This window comes from Boleophthalmus pectinirostris, unplaced genomic scaffold (genome assembly GCF_026225935.1).
Source record: "Boleophthalmus pectinirostris isolate CB_2022bp ecotype Guang Dong unplaced genomic scaffold, ASM2622593v1 HiC_scaffold_17, whole genome shotgun sequence".
NCBI lineage: Eukaryota > Metazoa > Chordata > Actinopteri > Gobiiformes > Gobiidae > Boleophthalmus > Boleophthalmus pectinirostris.
The window spans coordinates 23,256,048-23,280,998 of NW_026571115.1; the positions used below are offsets into that span (position 1 = coordinate 23,256,048).

The window sequence follows — 24,951 nt, forward strand, 5'->3', positions numbered from 1 at the left end:
AACATCAGTTCACATTAAAATTATTACTAAATTCAATTTTAAAAATCTATTTTCGTGTTATGTTTATGTCTATCTTTTCATTTTGGAAAACTTCAAAAACATATGACATTTTATTGCATTTTTGCCTGTGTGTTTGTCTGCAACGCCAATGAAACAAAACTCAGTTTACAAATAATAAGAATAATATAATTATGAAATAAATATAATATAATAAATATAACAATATTTATGTTTATATTACTACTGTTTATGTTACTTGAACAACAAGTCCAAATCAGCAGGCCTGACCTACAAAATAAAAACTGTACTGCATAACTGCATATTTTGTCAAAATTTAATTAAGACCAAGAAACACTTTGTTAACACTTTTTAAGTGGTCATCTTACAAGACTTTAGTGAAGCAATAATGTAATGTGTAAAAAAAAGTAAATTGTCTTGATGATGAAAAAAGTGTTTTAACTGAGTAGCCTATTCAGTATATTTACTGTGAAATATTCAAAAACATACTAAACAAATTATATTATTAACCTAGCCTATTCCTATTCCTTGACGCTCTTTTAATAACTAGCCAAATAGCCTTTTTTTTGTGTGTGTGTGTGTGTTATCACATTACTACTAGTAAAACTTCAAACTGAATTTCAATAAAAGGCTCACTAAAAATACTTTTGTACATTATGTCTACTTCTATTGTTAATGACTGAGTTAACATTTTTATAGCCCTAGCCTGATTTGATCTGAGTAGGCTACACCATCTCTTCATTTCATGTTTGAAATTAGAGGATGAAAGGGGTTGCAGGCGTCCTTGTTCAGATTTCATTTCCAGAACATGTGAAGAGATATATATTTTTTTAAGTGAATAGCAAATATTGAAGTCACCTTTTTTCACAGTAGTATACTGTAAAAGAAAAAAAGGTATATATTCCCTATACTGAGCAAATTGCACGTTTCATGGGCCACCTTCGAGGCACTTCTATTACATTCCAGCAGAGAGCGCTAAAGCACCATCAATTAACATATGCGGTGCCCCTGTCAGCCCACTGTGTTGAAATTAGTTCCTTATCATATTTGAAACTGTATGTAGGCCTACATTTGCTTATTCAAATTTTATAGGCCTATGTTTGCTACAGTTCCGTAGTCTATAGAAAACCATATTGGACCCATTGGAGTAGCCTACTCCAATTTGCCTATTGGAATATGGTGGCCTACCAATTAGCCTATTATTTGAATAAAATGTTGGCCAACCATAATATTGTTAGTTTGTTATGGGCATGACCCGACATACGGCATAGTAGTATAGCATAATGCATATAATATAATGCCTATTTATGTCTACAGGGATTAAATTTAGAAAATTTAACCACACATGATCATTTGGAATTAAATTGACTGGAGGGTACATTTTAAAGTAGATCCTGTTGATGCGTTCATTCTATCTTGATTATTTTCTTTATGGAGAAAGACATGTGGATGGCGTAATGGTTACGTCTCCAAGCCACAAAATAAAGTGAGTGAAGAGAAAGGGTGGGGGACGGGGGTGCGTGGAGGTGTGGTGATGAGATTTAGGAAAATAAGGAGAGACTGAGAATGTACAGACCCTGGGCCAGCCCACCTCAGCTCCGTGTCCTCTCTCTCGCAGCCCGGTGTCCATACAGATCTGACCGTGGATCAGCCGTGCGCAGGCTCCCGGGCTCCACCAGCTGGGACCTAAACCAGAGGAAACCGTGTAGAGCCAGGTCCACACGCCAAGACACATCCACAGCAGCGCTGCGAGGAGAGGAGCTGTGAGAGAAAGGACTGAACCAAGGAGAGGCTGCTGGAACAACACGGGCTCAAACACTACAGGCGGGAGGAGAGAGGACCGGGCGAGCTGTGGAAGGACAAAGTACTTGGCTACGCGGTGCTCATTTCAACATTTTCCATTATTGGCAGCGAAGAGCGCGCTCTCCGAGCCACATTTATAAGGAGAGCTAGCGGAATGTAATGCTAGCGGGCTAGCTAATGTTAGCTGGCTAATTAGCTTGTCAGGCATCCAGGAGTCAGACGTGTGGTCTTTATTGAAATAGGTCACTGTTTGGCATCCTTAATTTCTCTATATTGAGTGTCTGTCACATTTATACCATTTCAATTGGCACTATGTTCTTGTTTCGACAAGCAAATGGAAACTTTGACAACAAAGTGTAAATGCTGCCAGTAATAATATATTTCTAGAGCAGTTTTGTGTGCGTGTTTTGGGAAAGGGCATTTTACATTTGGGGTTGTGGACTATTACAAAGGAACGCTACGCAAAGACATTTTGACTGGAGACTGTCTGCTGTCCAATGTTAATGTCGACCGACGTTGCATCTTTAATGCTTCCCGTTAGTCGGGGAATAATGGACCGGGAGAGGGACATTGATACTGCGGCTGGAGCCCATGCAAGCGCGACCGGGGTCCCAGCAGCTGTGCGAGGCATGAAGAGGGGAGACCCGGAGCCTGACGCGCAGACAGCCGCTGCCCTCACTGACCTGGCCGGGGCGGAGTGCAAAAGACCCAGGATAGATCCAGGCACCGGGGCTGTTGTTGGAGACATAGGACAGGTAAGAGTGTGATAAACTAAACACATCATGTTAGGTTTTGGCTTTTGTTGGTATCACAGAGGATTTGCAATGTTTTGCTAGACACCTTTCTCTCATCAACAATATGCTCATGCATCATTGCAGCAAATGGTGAAGCACTTAATGTAGTGGCAAGGTGAGATTTAAGAATGAGTGCTGTATTGGTGAAATAACTGAGGAGAAGGGAGACTACAGCTAGGCAGACAAAGGTAATATGATCCAGGCTCCATGGCTATGACAGGCAGCAGCACAGCAAAGATCAGAGCCATTCATCATGCCATTCTGTATGGAGAGTAAACCCATACACTGTCACATGGGGCGAAGCCTGCATCTTTAGTTATATCCATAATAAGAGTCAAGTATGGTGTTGTGTTTATTTGCGGCCAGTCACCCTTCAAATCTAAATACACACTACATGTGGTATTAATCACTGGGTGCCCCTATGATTGTCGCTAGGTGTTAAGAGAGAGGGAGACGGGATGGGGGAGGGGTCAGCACAGTGAAAGACAAAGAACAGAGTCTTTTGGGCGAAGGCAGGAGAAGAGAGGGGCTTAGGGGCCCGTCTCCTTACATGGGTCTTCCCCATGTTCACAGCAGTGCTGAGGCAGCATTAGTGAGCCGGTCCAGTCTATGTAGATTACTGTAAATCAGGCTTCAGCTGGAGTGCAGAATGCACCTCTCACGTTTGCACTCTGCAATTCTACCCTTGTTTATGTCTCTGTCTCCTTCTCCCATAAACACATGCATCATTTGAACTCCTCCTCCTCCTCACATATGCCTTCATAAGCCAGCAGCACTGTGGTGCTTAGTTAAAGGAAACAGTCCAAAGTACTGTGCAGGGCAGGGGCACTGGGGCAGGCTCAGGGGTTACCTGGATGTAATTGAATCCTGGGGAGCTGCTGAAATACTTTAATTGGCTGTGTGTCTGAGCGGCTGCAGAGCCAAACATATGGCGTGTAATGTCTGATAACTTCACAACGGATGGACACGATGATGGGGAAAGGTTATAGCCCGCCGGCAAAGATGATGTGACGATGAGCAGAGCGGCGTGGGGACCATTCTCTCTGCCCATCAGTTGTATCGATTGCTTCACTCTAGTGTGTGTGTGTGTGTGTGTGTGTGTGTGTGTGTATGTGTGTGTGTGTGTGTGTGTGTGTGTGTGTGTGTGTGTGTGTGTGTGTGTGTGTGTGTGTGTGTGTGTGTGTGTGTGTGTGTGTGTGTGTGTGTGTGTGTGTGTGTGTGTGTGTGTGTGAGAGAGAGAGAGAGAGAGAGAGAATGAAGGGTGCTGGGTGGGGGGGGGTTGATTAATGGCTGGACAGCAAGGCACAGTTTGGTGAAGCAAAACAAACATATGTTTGGCTGGATCTAAACTGCTAAGATTGGGCCCTAGCTTCATATTTGATAAAGTGGCAGCTTTTTAATACACATGATAAATTGCCTTATATACTTTAGTTGTATATCAGTGTACTCTGAATAGTTTTGTCATATGTCCGATGTTTCAGAGAAAGTTCACCTTCTTAATTGCTATACTACCGTACCATAATTTCATATGAAGCATACAATGAAAGTGAATTTGATAGATGGTTCAAGTTCTTTTGCCAAAAGAACTCACAACATTGCCATAAGATTTTTTTCCTGTGTGTTTACGTTTGGCGAGATATTTTGGGGGTGATATTATTTAAGGTGCATTATCAGCATGTTAATATGTCAGCCTGGTGTTTTACACATTGACACTGTCCCTGGAAATATTAGTAACTCATCCTTAGCAGTACTTTAATAAATAATTCAAATATTATATATTTATGTTCCTTGTTCCATGAGCACAGTATAGAGGTCATTCTTGGAGATGACCTCATGTCAGACATGTGCTGGATGGATGGACAGGTGGGTCAAATAAAGGATGACGCCAAGGATAAGGCGGTCAGTAAGAGGTATATAGGACCATTAGGCCAGTACCATTAGGGATCATGATAAAGCAGAGGAGATGGCTGATGGATCACAGGGATGCCATGGAGAGTGCTGCAGATAAGCAGGAGGAGAGGCTATGAATGACGATTAGGAGCGGAGTAACCCTCTGGCTTCATGCTAAGGTAAATATAAAATGAAATGACATTCTGGGGAAATGTCAGCGTATTTGTCAAGGTGTGCCTCATGGATGGTTTACTGTGGCAGAGCACGTGCATGGGGTGGCCAAGACTGATGCAGCGGAGGCTCTCATATCTAAATGAGCCTGGCCATTACCATAGCACTCCCATTCGGAGGTGTAGTGGAGGCGCTGACCTTCCTTCTGACTGTAAATCAGGCTTTTTATAATAAATGAGCGTGCAGCACTGGGCCTGCTGCCTTTTGTTCCGGCTCTCCTCCCCCACTTGTGCTCATGCATACATACATACATAGCCCGTGTGGACCCCCGTTTTTTACCCCTGCTCCCCTCTGGCTGTCCTCTGATTACCCCCACCCCACCCCAGCTTGCCCCAGGCTGCTTTCCAGATTGCTAATTGACTCCTGGTTCACAGACAATCTGAGTGCCATCCCCCAACCTTTACCTTCAGAACTTATTTTTTGGTATAAAAGTAGGAAGTCCAGACCAAAATATCCATATGTGCAGGACCATCAATATTCCTAAATCCTAAATATGCAGCTGTTCATGCGAAACAATGCGAGTATCATGCTATGAAACAACACAGGGAGGCTCACTTGTATAGGAACGCCACTACTTGTAACATACTAGTGTGTTATATTGCTGCAGCACAGGTAGCCCCAGAGGTGGATTGTGGTCTCCTCTTAACTCAGAAGGAGGAGAATACCTTTGCACCCCTCTGCACATCAGCACACATCAGTTCCTGCTCATTGTCCTTCATGCCTCACGCGTCTCTCTCATCCTTCACTCTTTTGTTTTGATGTGCTCCCTGCAGGCAGCGCTGTGGCCAGTCAGACCCTTAGTCCACTTTCTCTCACTCTCTCCGTCCATCTCCTCTCCTCCCCTTGCGAGAGCCGATTTGTCCTATCGTTGGCAGTAAAGAGGCTTTGTGTTGCGCTAACGAGATCAAAGCTCATTTAGCGGAGGGCATTAAGCGGCCTGATCGCTTTAACAGGGCCGGAGTGGAGGGAGGGGGGCCGGGCCGAGGTGGGGGCATATGGACGCGTAGATGATGTGGATAGTGGAGGTTATTACCAAGTGCGAGCAGCTTTATTTCAGGATCGCTGGCCAAAAGCATTTGTCACAGTTTGTTATTTCAAACTTGAACTTTTCATTTGCGCCCCAGGGCCCAAAATGTGGTGATATCGGTTGCTAATGAAAATGCATTGCAGACATCAGACTAAAATAATTTCTGTAAATGTCTGTTCAGGGCTTTCTCTGGGCTCAAAGAAAAGAAAAGTCAAAGTTTGAAAAAGTTCTTGCATCAACATTAAAACATTGCCAGTGGATTTGCGATTTATCCTTTACAATCATAGATAACATTTTGAGCATACCTTGCGTTGACATACATTTCAGAATAATAATTGTTTTGCTACTCTATTATGTACTCTAAATCTAATATGTACTACTAATATTTACTATTAACTAGACTTGTCAGATTCTCTTATTAATGCCTTATCAAACCGCCACATAAACCAAATTATTAATATTATTCATGATATTAATAGCTTAAAGTTTTTCTTCAGTGCTAGATGTCTAAATAATTAAATTAATTGCCCAGTTCCTCCTTTGGTCTATACCATTCTTATGTACTCACCATGTATACAGTTTACCAAGAAGTTTGAACCATCTCAGTGGCTCCTATAATGACGCTCTGCACCTCTGTGTTAATGATTGCTGTTAATCTTTGAGCTGTGGCCCAGGCGAGTCTTGACTTTTGAACTAGCAGCGATAAGCTAAATATTCCCTAGACGCTGTTGCTTAACTCATATTCTCTGCCTCTATCTCTGCTGTGCTCTTGCCTTTGTTCACTTCACTACACTGTGCTTTATTGACACAAGAGCCGCGCTGCTATTGCCAAAGCATAAGGAGTAATCAGATCAAACAGCAAAGGCACTGACTGAAATGGACTGCGTGTATGCTTCCTCCTCCTCACTGTTGTAAATGTCTGGAGTCTTAAACACAGCACTCGCATGTGAAGTCTCCCTTTATGGTCATCGTTTTCCCCCATCCCCCTTGTTGACCCCCCCTCCCCAAGGCTGCCCCCAAACTGTCACACGCACTCCCATCTCGCCCCTTTAAACGGAGATATGCCACTTCTCCCTTTCACGGCTGGGTCATGCGGGATGCCCCGTCAAGCTGCGTTCACGTGCTCTGTTCTGCAGTTATGAAATCCATCTTCATCATCAGCCAGTTCTGCCTGTGTTTACCAATGTTCTCCAGTGCGCCTGCCTGGCTCTGCTTTGACCAATCAAAATAATCAATTGTGACAGTGAATGATGCAGCCCTGAGTCAACCATGTGGATAGATGGTAAAGCAGCAGCATTGTTCCATGCAGCTCAAGGCTGCCATTTTCTTATAGAACTGGCTCTAAAGTTCTGCTTGTCTTTAAACAAATTTATGAATAATTATGCCTGGCAAACATATATTTTTACTGTGAATGGGCTCCACTCTGCACAGATCTCATCTGTATTTTAGACTGGTGGCATTCCTTGTCTCTCCCCTGGGTGATTGTTACATTTAAAGCCATACTGTGAAATATTCCTGGCAAAACAATGGCCTCCTTAGAGACCAGCAAATTCTCCACCAGAAAAGTTATAATGCCTTTTTTATATAAGGCAAGATTCTCATTCTCATATTATGTTCTGTGCACACCAACCTTTTGAGAAATAAAAAGTCATGGGCATATATTGACAATTGTGCATTATGCTTTTGGAATGCATTTGGATATATATCTATATTATGATAATAACCTAACCTGTATGGAAGTGGTAGCAAAACCATGCGGTTACCAAAGGGATTGATATTTTATTGATAAAATAACTTGGCAGCATTGTCGGCTCAGAGCTAGATCCATATTTTTAGATATTTGAGGACATGACAGAATATACAGTATATATTTGCATAACTCAGAAAAACTACTCTGTCAGCTCGTCTTACTGAAAAGTCTGTAAAAATACCAAATGTGAATACGCCCGCCAATGCTTCAACCTTTTAACATTTTGAGTTGCACAAGTGTCTGTTTCTGCCCACATTGCAGCAGCTCAGCCTCAGTACAGGCAGGCCATACATTAAAAAAACACATAAACACAGGCCAAATATAGGAATGCCACTTGGTATGCAAAGTGTAAAATATACTTGCTGTAGAGATACTTGGCCAGTGCTATGTACAATTTCAGAAACCGTCTCTTCTTCTGGTCTCCTTCGCGCCCTGCCGTCTGCACGCCTCCGTCTGGTTTGCCTGTCACCGCGTGCCACAACTGCATTTGTCATTTTTTGGCCTCATCATGTGGCTTTGATATTCTTTCTCCGCACATCTCATCCATCACTCTGTCCGCTATCCTGCTTTAAAATATCCTTCCTGACTCTTCCCTGTTTAAGATGCTTCTGTAGTTTGCAGTTAAACAGATTGCCGAGCTCAGCTGTGCCATGCTTTTCACCCAATTAATATCCTGACAGTTTTCTTATCCTGTACATATATATTTGTTATTATGCATTGATCTATGTTACTGCTACTCAAAACCTTACAGTAACCCTATTTTGCGTAGCATTAGCAATTAATTTCCCACTTTTCAGACACTCTGCACTAGCCCCAAGTTTGGAGAGACTAGGAGGACTGCATCTGTTCGGGAACCGCCTCTGTAACAGTTGACAACTTGTGTATGCTTCGATAGTCCAACAGTGAATCAGTACTGAATATCCAATTACCTCATGTCCATTATCAAACTTTTTATAATTGCGGCTCAAAGTTGTGACTCAACTTTGGATTCTATACTGGACCCAATAAAGATGAACGCCTTGACCCGTTGTATATTGCACCTTTTGGCTAACGAGGAGCAGCGTGGGCGGGGGGCAGCAGGTGGGACGTTTCTTACTTTCGGTGTTTGGATAGCATCACCTCTCTCTTCTGTCTGTGGCCCGCTCGTAGACGCCTGTGTAATTACCCCCTGCGCCCCTCCCCCCTGCACCATCTGTTGACCTCATGTCATTTTGCCTTCCTTCACCAGCGCTTTTTTTTGCCTCTTCTTAACTCCCCCCTTCGCTGCCGCAACTCCCAAACTTCATCCCATCTCCTAAAATAGCAAGGCCATGAAAGAAAAAATAAACAAGCAAAACACCCTTCAGTTTTACGAAATGTTTACGTTCGCCGGACTTTGTAGTGCTGTCCTCGAGTTTGTCTTCCAACCCTTGGGCACTCTACAAACTACTCTAAAAAGTTGCCAGTGTTTTCAACTCGGCATCACTTTTTCCATTTTATATCCCAAACTGCGGTATAGGGAGGAACAAAAGTGCCTGGGAGACGTGCAGGCGTGTAACGGACTTAAATGCAATGCCATATGGTAAAGGCAGACCATGGGTAAATGAGGTATCAAGTTCGCCCCCCTCCCCCACTCCCTTAAGAAAATATAAATCACATGCATTCTTCGCGTCTGACTCATTTTCTCCATTTCGCAAATGTTGGAGAGCTTGATTTCGCTCTCCCCCCTTCCCTCTCTCCGTCTTTAACTTAAGCCATGTCCAAATTCCTCTATGCCTGCCCGGTTTCATCTTTCTCTTCCTGTCTTTCTTCCCTCCTTCTTCTTCGCAGTCCATTCCCACTGCGCCTCAGACAGATTGATTCCAGATGTTGCTTTAAGCTCCACCTCCTGTTTTTTTTTTTTTCTTCTTTCTTCTTGTCCATTCGTGACCTCGCTCTATAATTTGGGTGCATTTGGTTTGGATTTTTACAGGAATTCCATCGTTGCTGACTTCATAATCCTCCTGCAAAGCCTAGTTTCTCTAACCTCTCGACTTTCAGCTCATTTGGTTTTATTGTGATTCACCTTAATGAGTACACCACGCCAGCTGATCCCCTCACGCTTTATTCGTATATATATCCGTTGAAATTCACTGCGGTACGAGTTGACTCATTTCAATAGGAGCCTTTTGCTACATCGCCCAGGCCCCTGCGGACATGACACGCAGCTCCCAGCACCACAACCTTAACACACTCACTATCTTATTATATGTCCGTCTGCCCGATCTAGTGCTACCATGGCGCACCAAGGAGAGTGTTCCCCCTGGGGACGAGGCACGAGGGGGAAATTAGTTCCAGATGAAACAGGAAGTGGTGAGCGGAGACAAAGAAAGTGTTGTTTGAGAACGAGTGGGTTTGCGGACACATATACCCACAGGGTCAAGGTTGAGTGGCCTAGCATCATAAAAGTGTACCTAAGTCTCACATATAGCTTTTTGCCTACCTCATTCATTCTCTTCAGCCCACAAAATTTAGACTTTTCTTCCCTTTAGGTGGTCATATGCCCTATACACATCTGTTTTTGCTTTTAACTTATGCGTTTACAGTTGTACAGTATATTAAAACGTACAAAGAAGCTTTTAGAAAGGATTGAAAGGTGAATGTATTTGAGCGGGCATGCAAGTAAAAAAACATTAGATTGCAGCCTATAAACTCTGATTATGTCATCATTATGGGAAATCATTTTGTTTTGTAAGAATACGCAAAGCTGTAATAATGCTGGTGCTGTCATCATTACTGAACTATCAAGAACACTGCATGCTGTACAAGATGTGAAACTCTGAATACCAGAGATAAGTTTTTCCTATCAGTAACAACAAAGTGTGTGAACAATAACACAATTAATAACAACTGGAGCGACACTTGCCAGGCCCCCAGCTGTGCCTCACCACTGGGGGATTACACACTGCGAATACTCCATTGTACCTCCTGCCTAGCCCACTTCTGTTTGGATAACTGCCTCCTTTCTCGCCTTGAAATCACTACATGTGTAATGATGACAAGTTCTAACACCAGACACAGAAAAAACACAATCTAATTTTACAATGTTGGAACAGTCGACAAAGACTCATATTGAGCAGGCTGTTTGTTCTGCACCCACTCGCCTGGCCATTAGAGTGCAGGTTTGGACAAGCTGGATGTCAATATGCTTCCACTGCCATCCCTCCAGCTTCTGACACTTGCGCTTGATTGGCTCAATGAGCAAACCAGGAAGTGGGCAGGCAGCTGGAGGTCAGGGCCACGGGGTTAACACTGTTGACACTCTTCGCGAGTCAGGACACACTATGCAGCCTACTCTCAAGCTGGACCAGTGTGTGAGCAGGACCCATGAATAGAAACATTTTGTCTGCTGCTAGTCCGGGAGATTAAATGTAATGAAAACATCGGGACTTCTAACGCCAGCCTAACACCCATCCCCCTATACATACATGCAGGACAGGAGGGCTAGGTGTTGCTAGAGGATTACATTCTGAGCTCCACCTCCTTAAATATGCATTAGTGTAGAATATGTTTAGGCTGTGAATCTGCATTCTACAAGTTTAGGGTTTAACACCACAAGAGTCATGTTAATCTTAAACTGTTCTAGTCAGTGTCAATGGTATTTAGACTTAAACTAATTTTATTGATTCACAAGGGAAATTATTTGGGCACAGGATCTCACACATCACAATATAATATAATAAAAAGAGCGGCAATATAAATAATAATAGTAATAATAAATTCTAAATAAGTAACAAAAAGATGGCAAGAGAGGTCAAATAATAGCCAGGGTGGCGCCACCTAGTGCCTCCGCTCAATTTAATTTCTCTCCAGCGACTAGGTCAGGAATTGGAATACACTAGACGGTTTGCAAAAACCACAGAAGTGCAAGTTCAATCATCAGCCAAACGGCGAGAAGCCATACATTCTGTGTTGTCAACGATTACCGAGATCGAGGATTTAAAGCCGGAATAAAGAGAATGTTCGATGAATTTTATCAAGGGGAAAGACGTTATTGCCCTTCTTCCTATGGGATTTGAGAAAAGGCCGAGCGAACAAATTCTAACACTGCAAGGTCAGATAGTTTCTACGAAGTGAAACCGGCTGATGAAACAGGATAGTCAAATAAGGCATAATTATATACATTTAAAATGTACATTAAATCACAGCTTTATACAGGAGGGAGACAGTGCAATGATGATATGATGATTGACAGGACATATGGTTATCCGTTACATAAGGGTGAGTTGTCATACAGTTGTAGGGAGTATTATCTGTTATGTAAAGGTGAATTGTGTACAGTTGAATTAACTTACTGCAATATCTCATAATTTTATGAGCAAAATTGGATTGTACTTTGATGTTATCATTAATGGTAATCTGTATTTTTGTTGCAATACACTTGAATATATTGGCTCAGTTATTTGTTTTTAAACAAATTACAATACAATTTACAAGTTGCATTAAAAGTTATGGATTTCAAGATAGGTGGTAGACTTTTACAGTAGTCAGCACTTTTTTAAAGGCATACGAGTTAAAAATACTGCTTGAAATCTTGGCATTTCTTTGTGTTTTCCTCAGAACTGCTGAGCTGTAGTCTTAACGCCCTACCCTTACACTAAATGTGAGAGAACCCCACTGGCCCTCAGACACGCACTCCCTTTTCCCCTCCCACTTGTGCGTGATGGAGCTGAGGCATGAGTCTCCCCAGGCGGCCATGTTTTCTCTGCTAGGCATACCAGCAGGCAAGAGCGCACAGTTATCATCTCTCTCTGCTGTCAAAATATCATCATTCGGTTAACTTTCCACATTGTTCCAGAGCCCCTCCTCGATTCCTCGCTCTTTGTCTCCTCAACTATGGCTCAGCACAAATCAATGCCTGGTGAAATAACACACGAATTAGCTATACCAGTTGAGAAATAATTGAATTAAGAACAATTACCAAGCAATTAGGCACAACAAAGGTTTCTAGGGCAGGAGTAATCCGGGAGGGGTGGGCTGCAGGGGCTGCCCAGCCTCCTTAGGACTATGTAGGAGGGAACTTGTCCTTGTTTGAACTCCTTTTAACTTTGCTCTTGAGCCAAGTGATAAAATTTTGTCTAAATAATTGTTCAACATCAAATGAAGATTATTACCCCCCACCATGTTGCCAGCAAAAACAAAATGTATGGGTTTCAACATCAACATAAAAGACAATGTGTAAATCATTGCCATTCAACACAAAAATTCGTCTGAACTGTGCTCCAAAATAAATGTTTTTTTCTCACAGAGGATTGGCTGTGGACCTCTCCAATAACTAGACTCAAGCTGATCATTGACTGCTAGAAAACTGAAATGTAGTTTCTCTAGTTTCTTCTGTAGTCTGGATTTACGCAGACAAACTAGTCTGGTAAACTGTTTTTATCAAACCTTCCGGCTCTATCCACACGAAAATATTTGTTTGCAAATAAACATATTAACACGTGTGAAATTACCTTTTTGCCAATTTCTCTCTGTGTGAGAATAATGAGCCAATAACACTTGTCTGTGCTGTTGCGGTGAAGTACCTTGTGACTTTGATCCTCAGAATGATCATACCTGTGTACTCCCTGTAAAAAAAACAAGCTAAGTGCAGCTGTTTTTCAGCTCAAGAGCTCTCCAGCTGAAATGTAAAAGTTTGGGACTGTCATGCTGCATCCGTGTGCTTTTTCAAAGTGCTGCCACTCACCACTCTCTTCCCTCCTGTTGTCTCTTGCAGAACAATGAGCCTTTAAATCCTGGTTTCCATGGATACCCACCTCACAGTCAGGTAAGAGATTAGTGACTGCTTGCAAACCATTGTAAAAATTGTGAATAATTTCAAAGAATATCCTTGGATGTTATTGCACTGAGATGTGACTGTGATAAAAGCAAATAGTTTCTGTATCTGGTGTTATGTAAGCCTTGTTAAAAATATTCTCTTTGAAATCGGTGAAGTTCATGTGCTTCTTGTCGACCGTCATATTTTGTCTTTAGTAATGATCTGCTCCATTGTATCATGCTGTTATATTTTCCTGCCACAGCCTCTGTGCCTCATAAATGATGGCTGTTAGAGGGATTGATGAAAGAGAAACTAGCGATTGAACCTCTTTTCACAGCTCTGACCCTTTGAAAATAGACATTAAGCTATTGGCTGCTTTAAACTAAGCCAGGCTCTGTGCATGCTGCGCTGCCTCACAATGCCACCCCTTCCCCTCTCTCGCTCTCAGTCGAACTATCTCTCCATGCATATTGCTCACAATAATGAGTGGTGTGCGTGTGCAGTGCAGTGGCCGGGTAGCTGTCTTATCTACCTCCAAGCAGTGCTGAGAGTGGCTTAGCGCGTGCCACCGGAGCACACATGCCAGCCTCTGAAGCCTCCATGCGTGTTCCTTTGTCTGCTGCTTGTGGCCTGTGTTGGATGTGCAGCTCTCTGGCAGTGCCACAGGAGGGGAGTGTTGGTCTGCTGAGCCCAATGGCCCCCCAGCCTCCTCCTCCTCTTCACAGCGCACTGGCCCCCAGCCTGTGCTCACTGTCCGCTCTCTTCCCGCACGCCCCACACTTCTCCTTTCTGGGGAATATACTTCTCCAGCGGCGTGACAGAGGATAGGAACAAGCTGACGACTTCTTTAGGTTATGAGATTGAGTTAACTTTCTGCGTCATGTCTGGGATGGAGCAAACATTTATGGACCACACAGTATTAGGGTTACAAGACGCATCTTAAAAACCCAGTTCTATAGTAGTTTTCTCATTGAAGTACGGTGAAACAGTCTAAGTTTACATAAATTCTTTGTACATGTAATTCTCTGTAAAGCATCTTTGAGTGTCCAGAAAAGCACTATATAAAACTGATGTGTTATTATTATGTAGGTGTAGTTAATAATACGCACTCATTTTTGTGCTGACATCAAAGAAATGGTTTTGGCTTCGGTCTTGATAAAAATACCATGTGTTTGGCGGATAGTCACCTGCTTGGTATTGCAGTAAGATGATTCAGTGTTACTGATCCTTTAGCGTCAGGTCACTAACAATAATGAAATAACTGAGCAATAACTATAACGCATTTATGTTTTGAAAATGCTCAACTAACTGCATATTTCCAGTATGTAACACAAATATATACAGTTAAATATTAAGCACATAACTGGAATAATGTAGATGTAGATGTCGATGCAACTTTAATTATTATGTTTTGGTTAATTTAGGAATTCACTTTTGAAATGATTCAGTGATTGATGTTTTGTCTGTAGTATCTTAACTAAAACAGTTATGACTGTAATGGATTGAATAGATTTTAATTACTATAAAAACTCTAATCTCATAAGATACATTGGGTTAGGCTTGATTAGACTTGGTTAGTACTGGGAGACTGAGTCCTACAGTAGGGCAGCAGTGGCTTAGTGGTTAGAGTGCTCATCCTCCAACCCCAAAGTAGAGTTAGACTCCCACTCAGACCTGTGCATATGTATTTTTAGGAAAGACACTTCACCCACCTGTGTCCAATGTCTGTGTATGCTGGTGTATGAAAAGTGTGTTTGACAGTGTGGGCCAATGGATGGAAAATAGCTCATGGCTACTTCATTATATTTATAGCAAGCATATCATGTTCTAACTAAATAAACAAATAATAACAGCTTACGTATTTATTTCAAATGTTATATAGCCATTTTGCACATGTGTCTATCAAATGTGTTCACTTTGCCTGACCACTAAAAATTGTAAGGCAATAAAACTTGAAAATATGAAAACAACATAACTGAAAACTCGTGGGCATAAATCATACATAATGAATACTATGCCAAACGCGAGTCTTGGCCATTTGCACGTCTGAAGCAAACAAGGCCAACACCTGAACTGCTCTCTGCAATGGGCCACGTTCAACTCCTCTTTTTACATCCACTGTTTAACACGTAACTCTGTTTTTATCAAAGATTGAAAAGTCATCGTGGCTAATATATTCCGCCCTTGAGCACACATTAGGAGTCCCCCATGCACTAGCTGCTACCTGGTTATCATGCAAATGGCTGTAGCGGGGCTGGACAGGCTTTTTCATAGTGCTGTACATTTGTCTTGGTAATGCCCCTGTCGAATGTTATGTATGCATGTTTGAACTGCCTCTAGGTCTCGCCTCTGTCAATATGCATGTGTTAAATGGTGACAGGCTCCTAGGGGCCCTGCTGCTGGTAAAGTTAAGTATTGGGCCCAGACACAAGTCGCCAAGAGACACTTTGACCTTTGGGGGCTGGAGATGTCACTCTCCCGCTGTTTATGTCATGTAAAAGATCAGGGATGACAACATAAGTAAATGGCAACATGCTGGTTACATACATCATGGAAAAGTTTAGTTGGGTTGAAATATAGGTCATAACAACTCCTGACTAAATGCTTTTTCAGCACTGTACAAAGTGTATAGAAAAAAAGAAAAAAAAATAATTCTAGGAACAGAAATGAATTTTTGCATCTTGCAGTTTGAAATGCTAAGTATGCTATTAACTTTCCTTTTATTTAGCAAAATAGCAGAGTTTGGTGTTCCGTGAGTTTTATCTGTTGTTTGTTTGCAACTCAAAATGTTAAAAATGTCTTATAATTAGCTGCAACAGTACACTTTTTCAGTGGTTTTGAAAACAGCGACACTTTGAAATGTAAAATGGTGGCCCACAGCAGGCCTTTGTTTGAATTGTGTGATGAGCCGAGGACAGATCTAGGCCTTTGTTTTAGCCCATGTGTTTGTTTGTGTCAGCGCAGGTACATGTCCCATCACGGCACATCTGTGTGTACATTACACAGCCACAGTTTATCGCCTGGTGCAGCCTGTGAGCTTAATCCAGCCATCATCCCTATTCATCCTCTCACTTACAGCCCTAATCCTGTCATCCCGCTCTCTGTTCCCCTTTATCCTTTTATCTGCATCTCCAGTTATCTGTCGTTTGCATCCGCTGACCCTCTGTTCTCCCTGAGTTGGCCCTTTTTCCTCCGCAAGCACCTCCAATCACTTCTCTGGCCCTCCCTCCGCATCCCCCTGGACTCAGTTCTAGCCAGACTCAGCAGATGTCTGAAAGCTTGGCATCAGGGCTTTTTTTCCGCAGGGTTCAGTCCCTCCCATATGAAAATGCGGCGCAAGGAACTGCACTCTGCGAATTAAGCACACTCCAACAATAAAGTGCGGGGATGAGGAGCCGGAGGGAACAGGCGCAATGCAGCCTTAGTCCGCTTCCTGCTTAGGTTCAGCCACGCTCGCCTGGGTTTTTCCACAGACAAGGGTTGAAGAAGACAAGAGGAATAGTGATGTAGGAGCCTACCCACGCAGTATGCTACCTAGCGGTCTACTGACTGGCCTACCTACCACTGCTTTTTGGAGCTGACAGGCTGCCAAGCAATAAATAAATCATCAAAAAACGCTGCAATGCAGTGGGGGTCGCGTTCTGTACTCTCAAGCAGCCAATGCGTGGATAGAAGACGGCATCTTCTTCCTTCCTGTTCCTTTTCTCTCTACAGGGGTTTGAGGAGACAGCCACAACTGCATTCTGTCTTTAACCAGGCACGGGGCTTGCCGGCTACTACTGAAGGATGGATACTTTGATGGATAGGAGGGATTGAGCCTGAAGAGGGAGGGAAAGTTTTTAAACGAGGGGCGGGAACACGGGGAAGCAAAGGGGGGAGCAGCAGGATGTGTAACGCAAGCGTGTGAATGACAGACGCGGTGCAAAGAGGAACCAGAGAGGTGGAGTGAGGAGATTCGGGCTGTCAGGAGCAGAAAGACAGCAAGGCCAGAAGAGGTTCACGGCCTGAGAGAAAAAAACAGGCGGCCGGGGAGTGACAAACAGACAGGAGCTACGTGCTGGAGGAGAGAGAGAAGAAGGGACACACCGGAGAAAGGGAAGGAAGGAGGAGGAGGGAGCAGACGAGGGAGAATTTGAATGTGTGAGACAAACGTGGACTGAAGCCATCATCAGCTCATGGTCCTGGAGCACAGACACAGGAGGAGAGGAGGAGCAGGAGAGCTGGACACGCACAGGGAACCGGAGAGCAGTGCACAGTGGGCAGTGGTTCCTCCAGAGCAGACCATGATGGGGCTGTACTATCCTGCACTGTTGCCGGTGAGTAAGCTAAATGCTAAATGTCAACAACTTGTATACATGTGTGAAAAGTCAAATTTGGGCCAAAAAAAAAGAGCTCATTCTTAGGGATTTTGAATGGAAGCTTGTTTGAGTGTGTTGAATCTACGGTTTGTTTTTGGTTGGCTGCGACGTGGCCCAGGTGAGGCCTTTGTCAGAGAGTTGACTGAACATCGGGCTAACAGCAGAGCCTGCAGCTCACTTCTTTTCAGATTAAGTCACCTGGACATTGTTTTTTTGAAAAGTGGGTACCATCTTTTTATCAGTGTAGTGTTTTGTTTTGTCACATGGTTAAAGAAACCGTTAGCTGTGTGTGCTTGCATGTAAACTCCATGCAGTAGATGAATTTTAGGTGATATTGCCTTTTTTGCAATGCTGTGCTTAGCATATGGTGGGTGTGTCTGCTACTTTAGCTGGAGACTGCCTGAGGAGCAGAGCTGTGCTGGGGCCCTGTTGGAGCATGTCCCTCTTTGGTGTAGAGTTCCTCCGGGCCACTGGGGAGGTTAGGGTGCATACATTAGGTAGTATGGCTGCTCTGTGCCTGTGTTGACATGAATCTATAGTAGAAGTTGAATGCCTGCAGCATGCTGACTGCTCAGTGTGGCATTAGCTTCATGTGCATACGTCTGTTGTGTGCAGAGTATGCAGCTTTGGCAGCCCGTCTAACATTGTCATCCAAGCTGTCAAGCTCAAACTTCATCTGTCTCTGGACACAGGGAGACAGGTGCCAAGGCCCAGTTGTTTCAGAACAGCCACACACCAGTTGTTGCTTGAAATACTTCAGAGTCTCCTACAGTGCTGCTATTAATGAATACACAGTCACATCACTGTGCTCTTGTAACATGAGCTCACTCACAGCAATGTCTGTCAGTCACAGATCTACATAAGTCATCCAGAGGCCGGCTTAACTCGCATCCAGACAGTTCTTCACACAATTATAACCAGAGATGACTTAACATCATTTACCAGTTGTATTCCAGAGGCACTGCTAGTATTCACAGCATGTTTGACTATAACACAGGGCATTGTTTTACTCAGTGATGTTGCTGCATTGAGCAGTCACTTCCATGTGGCTGGGCCCACAACAAGACCACTTAAATCTCAATCAAATGTTGCCCTTTTCACCATGAACTTTCCCTCTGTCTCCCCTCCTCCACACTTCCCTCACCCTCCAGGCTGTAGCAGCTGTAAGCCAAACACATTATTCCTCTTCAAAGAGAATGACACCAAATGGAGACTGGCGGCAATAACGAGAAGGGTGTAAGGCAGGGTGGGAATGCACTTTAAAGGTGACACACCAGCAGTCGCCACATTACTCCAAAACCCATGTGTAGCTCTATTTTTGGAGCGTTTAGCATCAATAAGGGCTACCTCGACGTTCTTCATTGAACTATAACATTTGTTGCAATAGCTAAGTTCGTTCTTTCATTCTGTCATTCAGTCCTCCTGTGTAGAGCATGCACACCTGCTAAGTTTATTGAGAGTCCAGATGTCGACTGACGGCTGCAGAGAGACTTGTTGATGTGGCTCTTTTGCATAAAGGCTAACACCACTAGCACAGCCGATGGGAGTCCGCAAATGACAATATCCAGTTTGAAGTCTGGGCTAAAGGGTTCAATCAAGGTTATGACAATATTTGGATGATTATTCAGGAAAGCAAATATGAATGTTTTTCTCTTGGAACGTTAGAACAGTATCACTTATTAATCAGGTGTTTTTCTGATTTCTGTTTCATGACTTGGTGTTTCAAAACTTCCTGTCACTTCTTCTCACCTTTGTAAATGTGTTAGTTGTCTGGAGGTGCTGCATCCTTCCCCTGACCTAGCTCCTTGCTTTTAAGCTGAAGGTGTGTGTCAGTGTAAACCTGTGGTATGCTGTGAGTATTCTCTGAGTATTAGCATAACAATTCATCCACTGCATTGCCTTCACAAAAGTGCAAAGTTAGCCACTTTAGGACAGCAGCCCTTCAAGGAACTCACCAGGGATCCATGCCCAGGTGCTGCTGTTTGTGGGAGTGGAACTGCAAACACTATGAAAATAAACCGTGGCTGTACTCGCCTCCAACACGGGGATGCACACAGACCTGTACGTTCTGATGTAGGGCCAATTTGCACTACTGTGTTTACTACACGGTTACATTTCACTTTCTGTTGCTGTACAATTACTACATTTGAGCACATTTAACTCAGTGCTTAAATACTGTCAAGATGATATATGTATAATGAAACAAACCTCTCCTGCATGTAAACTTCTGTGAATAACATATAAATCTGTATAAGTGTGTTTGGAACAAGCAGCTGCAGATAACAGTAAATAATATCTGTGTACTGTGAAATGGTGAGCACTTTGGTTAACAAAACAACACATTTCGACTTAGCACTAAACCCTGATCCATTCCTAGTCATGGTCAGTGATGCCTAAAGTGCTCACTCCACACTATTGGTGGTCTAGTGCACTCTAACTGGTTTCACAATGCTTTTAAAGCAATGATATTGTCAGTCACTAATGCTGCTCTCAGTGCTCCTCGGGCATGTGGACGGGTTAAGGTGTGAAAGCACTGACCACACTATGTGTACAGAAACACAGCAGCCACTGCGATTCACAGATACTGCATGGTCATGTACGCATCTCCATGGTTACCTGCAAAAATATATATACATAGATATTAGAATTTTCATTTTGGAGAGAAAATAAATTAAACATTTATTGTTGAGAGCTCATTGTATGATTGACAGTTGCCTTTGAGCAATTTACACTTCTTAATGTAACAAAATCACCAGTGTTGCTTCCACCTTTTGTAAATAAATGTATACATGAATAAAGTTTTGATATTCAGTTCAGTAAAACTAAGGATATTAATCATACTGGGCTATCCAAGGTGAAGGCATGTGGTGCTGCCTGTGTGATTATGATAATGCTCCTCATGCTGACGATGATGTGAACTGTCAAAAACAGGCATGTGCTATGTCACACACCTCGGAGGGGACGAGGTGACACTGACAGACAGCCATGTGTCCAGCTCCTGCTCCCTACTGTGGTCAACAACTGCTCCCACTGCACTCAGCTCCGCCTCAGAGGGGGGCTTCTGTACTATGTGCTGTACTCTTTACTCCACTAAACTGTCTGTGTGAGGACTGGCATCCCTCTGGGTATGTCAGATGGTATAATAAATAGGAAACACTGTACGCTGCAGTTAAAGAACTTTCTTTTTCTATTTCCTGAAGTTGAAAATCAACATCCAGCAATTATTTTCAAAATCTTTGAAGTGTGAACAGTACAAATACAAACAATATGATCTGAAGGGAGACGCTGCAGTTTGGAGTGTGGAGTTGATCTTATTGGTGGGATCTGTTTTCCATAATGAAGTGATGCCTCTTTGAGCAGAATTCATTATATGCAATCTTTCTGAATAACGGTGCAAGGATAAAATAAATGCAAGCTCAAAATGTATGAGTTTCAGTGTCAAGGAAATGCAATGCTCTGTTCATTTCTTGAGTCCTGTTACTTTTACGGTTGGTCTTTCTTTGTTCTATAGTTTTAAACTACTTGATGTCCGCTGTATTCTGTTTTGGCTTGTCCTTATAGGGGCATGGGCTTATAGGGGCATGGGCAAAGGCCTGTATGTGATGGACATAACAGAGTAGTAAACCCTTTGAGTGACTTGAGAGGCGGGCACTGGTGGTTTAAAAGAGTACAAAAATCTCCCCCTCTGGCTTTCATCAAGTGTGGCGAGAAAGAGCAAAGGGGAGGAGGGGGCATACCAACCCCAGCAACTGTACACACTGCAGTGGTAGAAGACGCTCTCTCTATCCTCGGGCTTCTTCTTCTCTCGCACTCGGCAGTTATAGAATACAAACTGTATGATTGATGAGCGCGGTCAGACCCAGTAGCATAACCACTTACCCATTAATCAGTGGCTGCCGGGTGCGTTACTTGGGCGGTGAGGTGAAAGTCAGCACAGCAGACTTGATAAGGCTTTGCAGTGAAAAGCGCCTCCCCTCCCCACCCCGTGATCTGCTCCGGAAAAACATATGGTGCTCCAGGTAGCACTGGCTTCTGCTGTGCGGTGAGCAGCGTCTCCAGATGGAGTGCTTTTCAGTCTTCTGTCATTATTTAAAGGTGTGGAATTCAAAACACAAATGCTCAAACTTTCTCAATCTTTACAACACAACAAACAATGGACTTAAATGCCTTCTAAATACTTATGTGTGTTTTAGTTTTAGATTTCTATCTCTGAAAGTGTAATGGACTCCTTATAATTTTGTATGTATATTTTTATCCAGTTCTACATCGTATTAGGGCTGCAAAACATGTTGCATTATTGACCAATACGATGATCTATATTTGACAAAACCAAACATATTTCATTAAAGCACCTATTAAAATAAAATACCGTATTTTCCGGACCATTGAGTGCACCTGAATATAAGCCGCATCAACTAAATTTTAACAAAATTTTAAAATTGTACATATATAAGCCGCAACTGAATATAAGCCGCAGGTGTCCACGTCTTCAAGAACGTTCTCAAGTTCGGCCCATCTGCTTTTATTGTCTGCTGTCACCGAAGTCTCACCATTGACTTGGCCATTGATGCTGAGCTCACGTGCAGCAGCTGTATTTCATTCGACAGCCACATCAATCGCCTTTAACTTAAAAGCTGCAACATCTGTATTTCTTTGTGTATTTTCCATGAGGAGGGTGTGTGCATGGAGCACAAAATAACTGTTCAAAATACTATCGTACAAGCATCTTCCTTGGCGCATCACCCCCGTCTCCCCGAGCTCTACTGCACATGTCTCCTGCAAGAGTCTCTGTCCTGTCTATATCATGTCAGTGTCTTGTAGGAGTTCAGCAGATTTCAGATTCTCTCGTGAGCAGGGATACTTCCGTCAATCAGATATGAGTGGATGTCCGGCTACTGAAGTTTGTGACATTTCTTCTCACCATTTACACATACGGGTAAGACGTATCCCCCTCACTAATGATAATTTAGCATCATACCTTATTTTATCACATGGCGATAAACTATTTGAGTGCACTAACAATATTGCTGGGCAGTGAAGCAACTTCATGTTAACCCTAGATCCACAGCGGCACTTTCTGCACGCAGACTGCGCGTATCCGCTTTGTTGCCAAACCATAGACTGTATATGTGAATGGACAATGTGTCAAACAAAGAATCCGTCCATATATTAGCCACATCACTTTATTAGCTGCAGGTTTCAAAGAGTGTGAAAAAAGTAGTGGCTTGGAGTCTGTAATTTACGGTAGTTGAAACCTCTAAAACAGACATGTCAAACGCAGGCCCAAGGGCCAAATTTTGCCCGTGAGATCATATCAAATATATATTAGAGCTGGCCTGCCGGCTACAGGTAGGCTATAGAGACATTATTTATTTAAAACTTTGTTATTTTATATTATGCTTGTTTTGCATTCAGTGTTTAAGCAAAACTATTATTAAACATTTATTTTAATAAGAAAAGGTTTAATATTACATATCTTGAAAGAAGCAAAAACATGCAGATGTTGTTGAAAATGTTCAATAAATATTTAGTTTGGCCCACGAATTAGTCCCAGTTTTTAATTTTGGCCCTCTGTGAACTTGAGTTTGATACCCCTGCTCTAAAAAGTCTGTTATCATTGTTACTCCTTCTCATTTACACTCTTGAAGTTGTATATGGAATGATTCATACCTGTTTGAGTAAACTTTATTCTCTTTTATTCAAAACCTTATTTCTCGAATCAACCCCCGTTTTCTCTGCCTTTGGTACACACACATTGCTTTGTACTTTGTTCTCTAGTTTTATTTTCTTAGGTGCTGATACTCACAGGATTCAGCACCGTAGCATAGTCATTTTTGGTACAGAATTTTGTTAAGAATGCTTCTCTCTACACTGATCTGTAGATATTAATAGGATGTGCTGACAACTCTTGGTTATGATGATGTTCAAGACAATGCCTGCTCCCATTGGACACCACAGTTTTCTAATGTGGATATCGGTGGACTTGTTTCTTTTATGAAGATGAATATTGCAATCTAAAACTAAATTATAAGAAAATGATCCATTGGTGTCATAGTTTATAACTATGTAGTAGACACAAGCACAACATGCCTTTTTTAAGACTCAGGTTATTTGACAGAAAGTTAATGTAGTTTTAAATTAAAATGTAATTATCGTGGTTTTCTTTATTAAGATTTTGTTATTGTTTTTTATTTTGACAGTTCATTCCATTTTTCAATGAACTGAACCTGTATTAAAGTATAATAAAGGATTGCAATACTAAACAAACATGATAACTGATATAACATTTTCCCTGGTGTTTTGTTTCCCTATTTTTTATTTACTTTTATTACATCAGAAAGTCATTCAATTGGGACGCCACCAAATTTCCAATACATGCTCTATTTTTGTATTCCAGTGCTCTTGTTGTCATTAGCCTTTTTGATAGCTGCCACTCCTCTACTGTAAATGCTGCCTAATCCCATTGCAACATGGAAGAAGGTCCATGTTGTTCTTGGACACGCTCCCTTTGTTAAGCAGAAGAACTTGCCTGGTGTGACAAATGCCTTGTGTTTGTATCTGCCACAGACTCGGTCACCACATGTTAGAGAAGCATGACCAACACTTATCGAAAGGCAAGCTGTTAAGATCCATCGCATTTGGTCTGCTTTAGCTGGGTTCAGCTAAACCCGCTTGTGAGGACATGTATAGGCTCCAAACATGTTAGAGCCTGTGCTTCAAAAGGCATTACCCAGCCCAGGGATCATTCTGACATGTTCACAGCTGGGAGTCAAATGAACAGAATCCAAAACGTCTCGCGACATTGGGGCATGGGGATCAAGATTAATCAGAAAAGTAATTAGGCTGAATAAGTGGCCGTTTAGATTCAACTGAGATGTGCACTTTTATTCAATTACTTGCTCTATTAAAAACCTCACACATTTTAAATGGGAGAATATCGCCATAAATTATTGTTACATAACAATTGAAAAAAAGACTGTGTGTATTTTTTTTTGGCTGGCGCAGGTTTGCTCTATTGACTTTGCGTCCACGTTTAGCTCTATGTTGTATTAGATTTATCCAGCGTGAGCTCAAATTTGTTAGAGGCTGAAGTGGTGAGTTGATAAATGGAGAATGCGATGGCGGTGGACGTGGATCATAAATGAGAAGCAGGCCTCCTCCAGACTGCACCAGAAGCATTCCTGACTATGGAGCCGTGCAGCCCTACATGGCAACATCATATACTGGAGATATACACAGGGCCAGCCAGGAAAAGTGCAATAATGGAAAAAGACAGAGGAGGAGAGCCAGGGACTATGGGAAAT

At 42.6% G+C, this 24,951-nt stretch overlaps 1 protein-coding gene across 8 annotated transcripts in view; it reads left to right on the top strand.

The window, feature by feature from the left end:
• The first annotated feature begins 1,580 nt into the window (after positions 1-1,580).
• LOC110162292 (RNA binding protein fox-1 homolog 2-like) overlaps positions 1,581-24,951 on the top strand; it is a 44,406-nt gene continuing 21,035 nt past the window's right edge. For 7 of the 8 annotated variants that reach the window (XR_008632063.1, XR_008632062.1, XM_020927161.2 and 4 more), the window contains exons 1-2: positions 1,581-2,576; positions 13,248-13,298. Coding sequence is in view for 6 of the 8 variants with exons in the window: in XM_020927161.2 (XP_020782820.1) it covers positions 2,319-2,576; positions 13,248-13,298 (309 nt within the window). In the remaining 2 variants the exon portion in view is untranslated. Of the gene's footprint in view, positions 2,577-13,247; positions 13,299-17,204; positions 17,606-24,951 lie in introns of those variants that run through there. The other variant, XM_055152820.1, reaches the window with a different exon arrangement.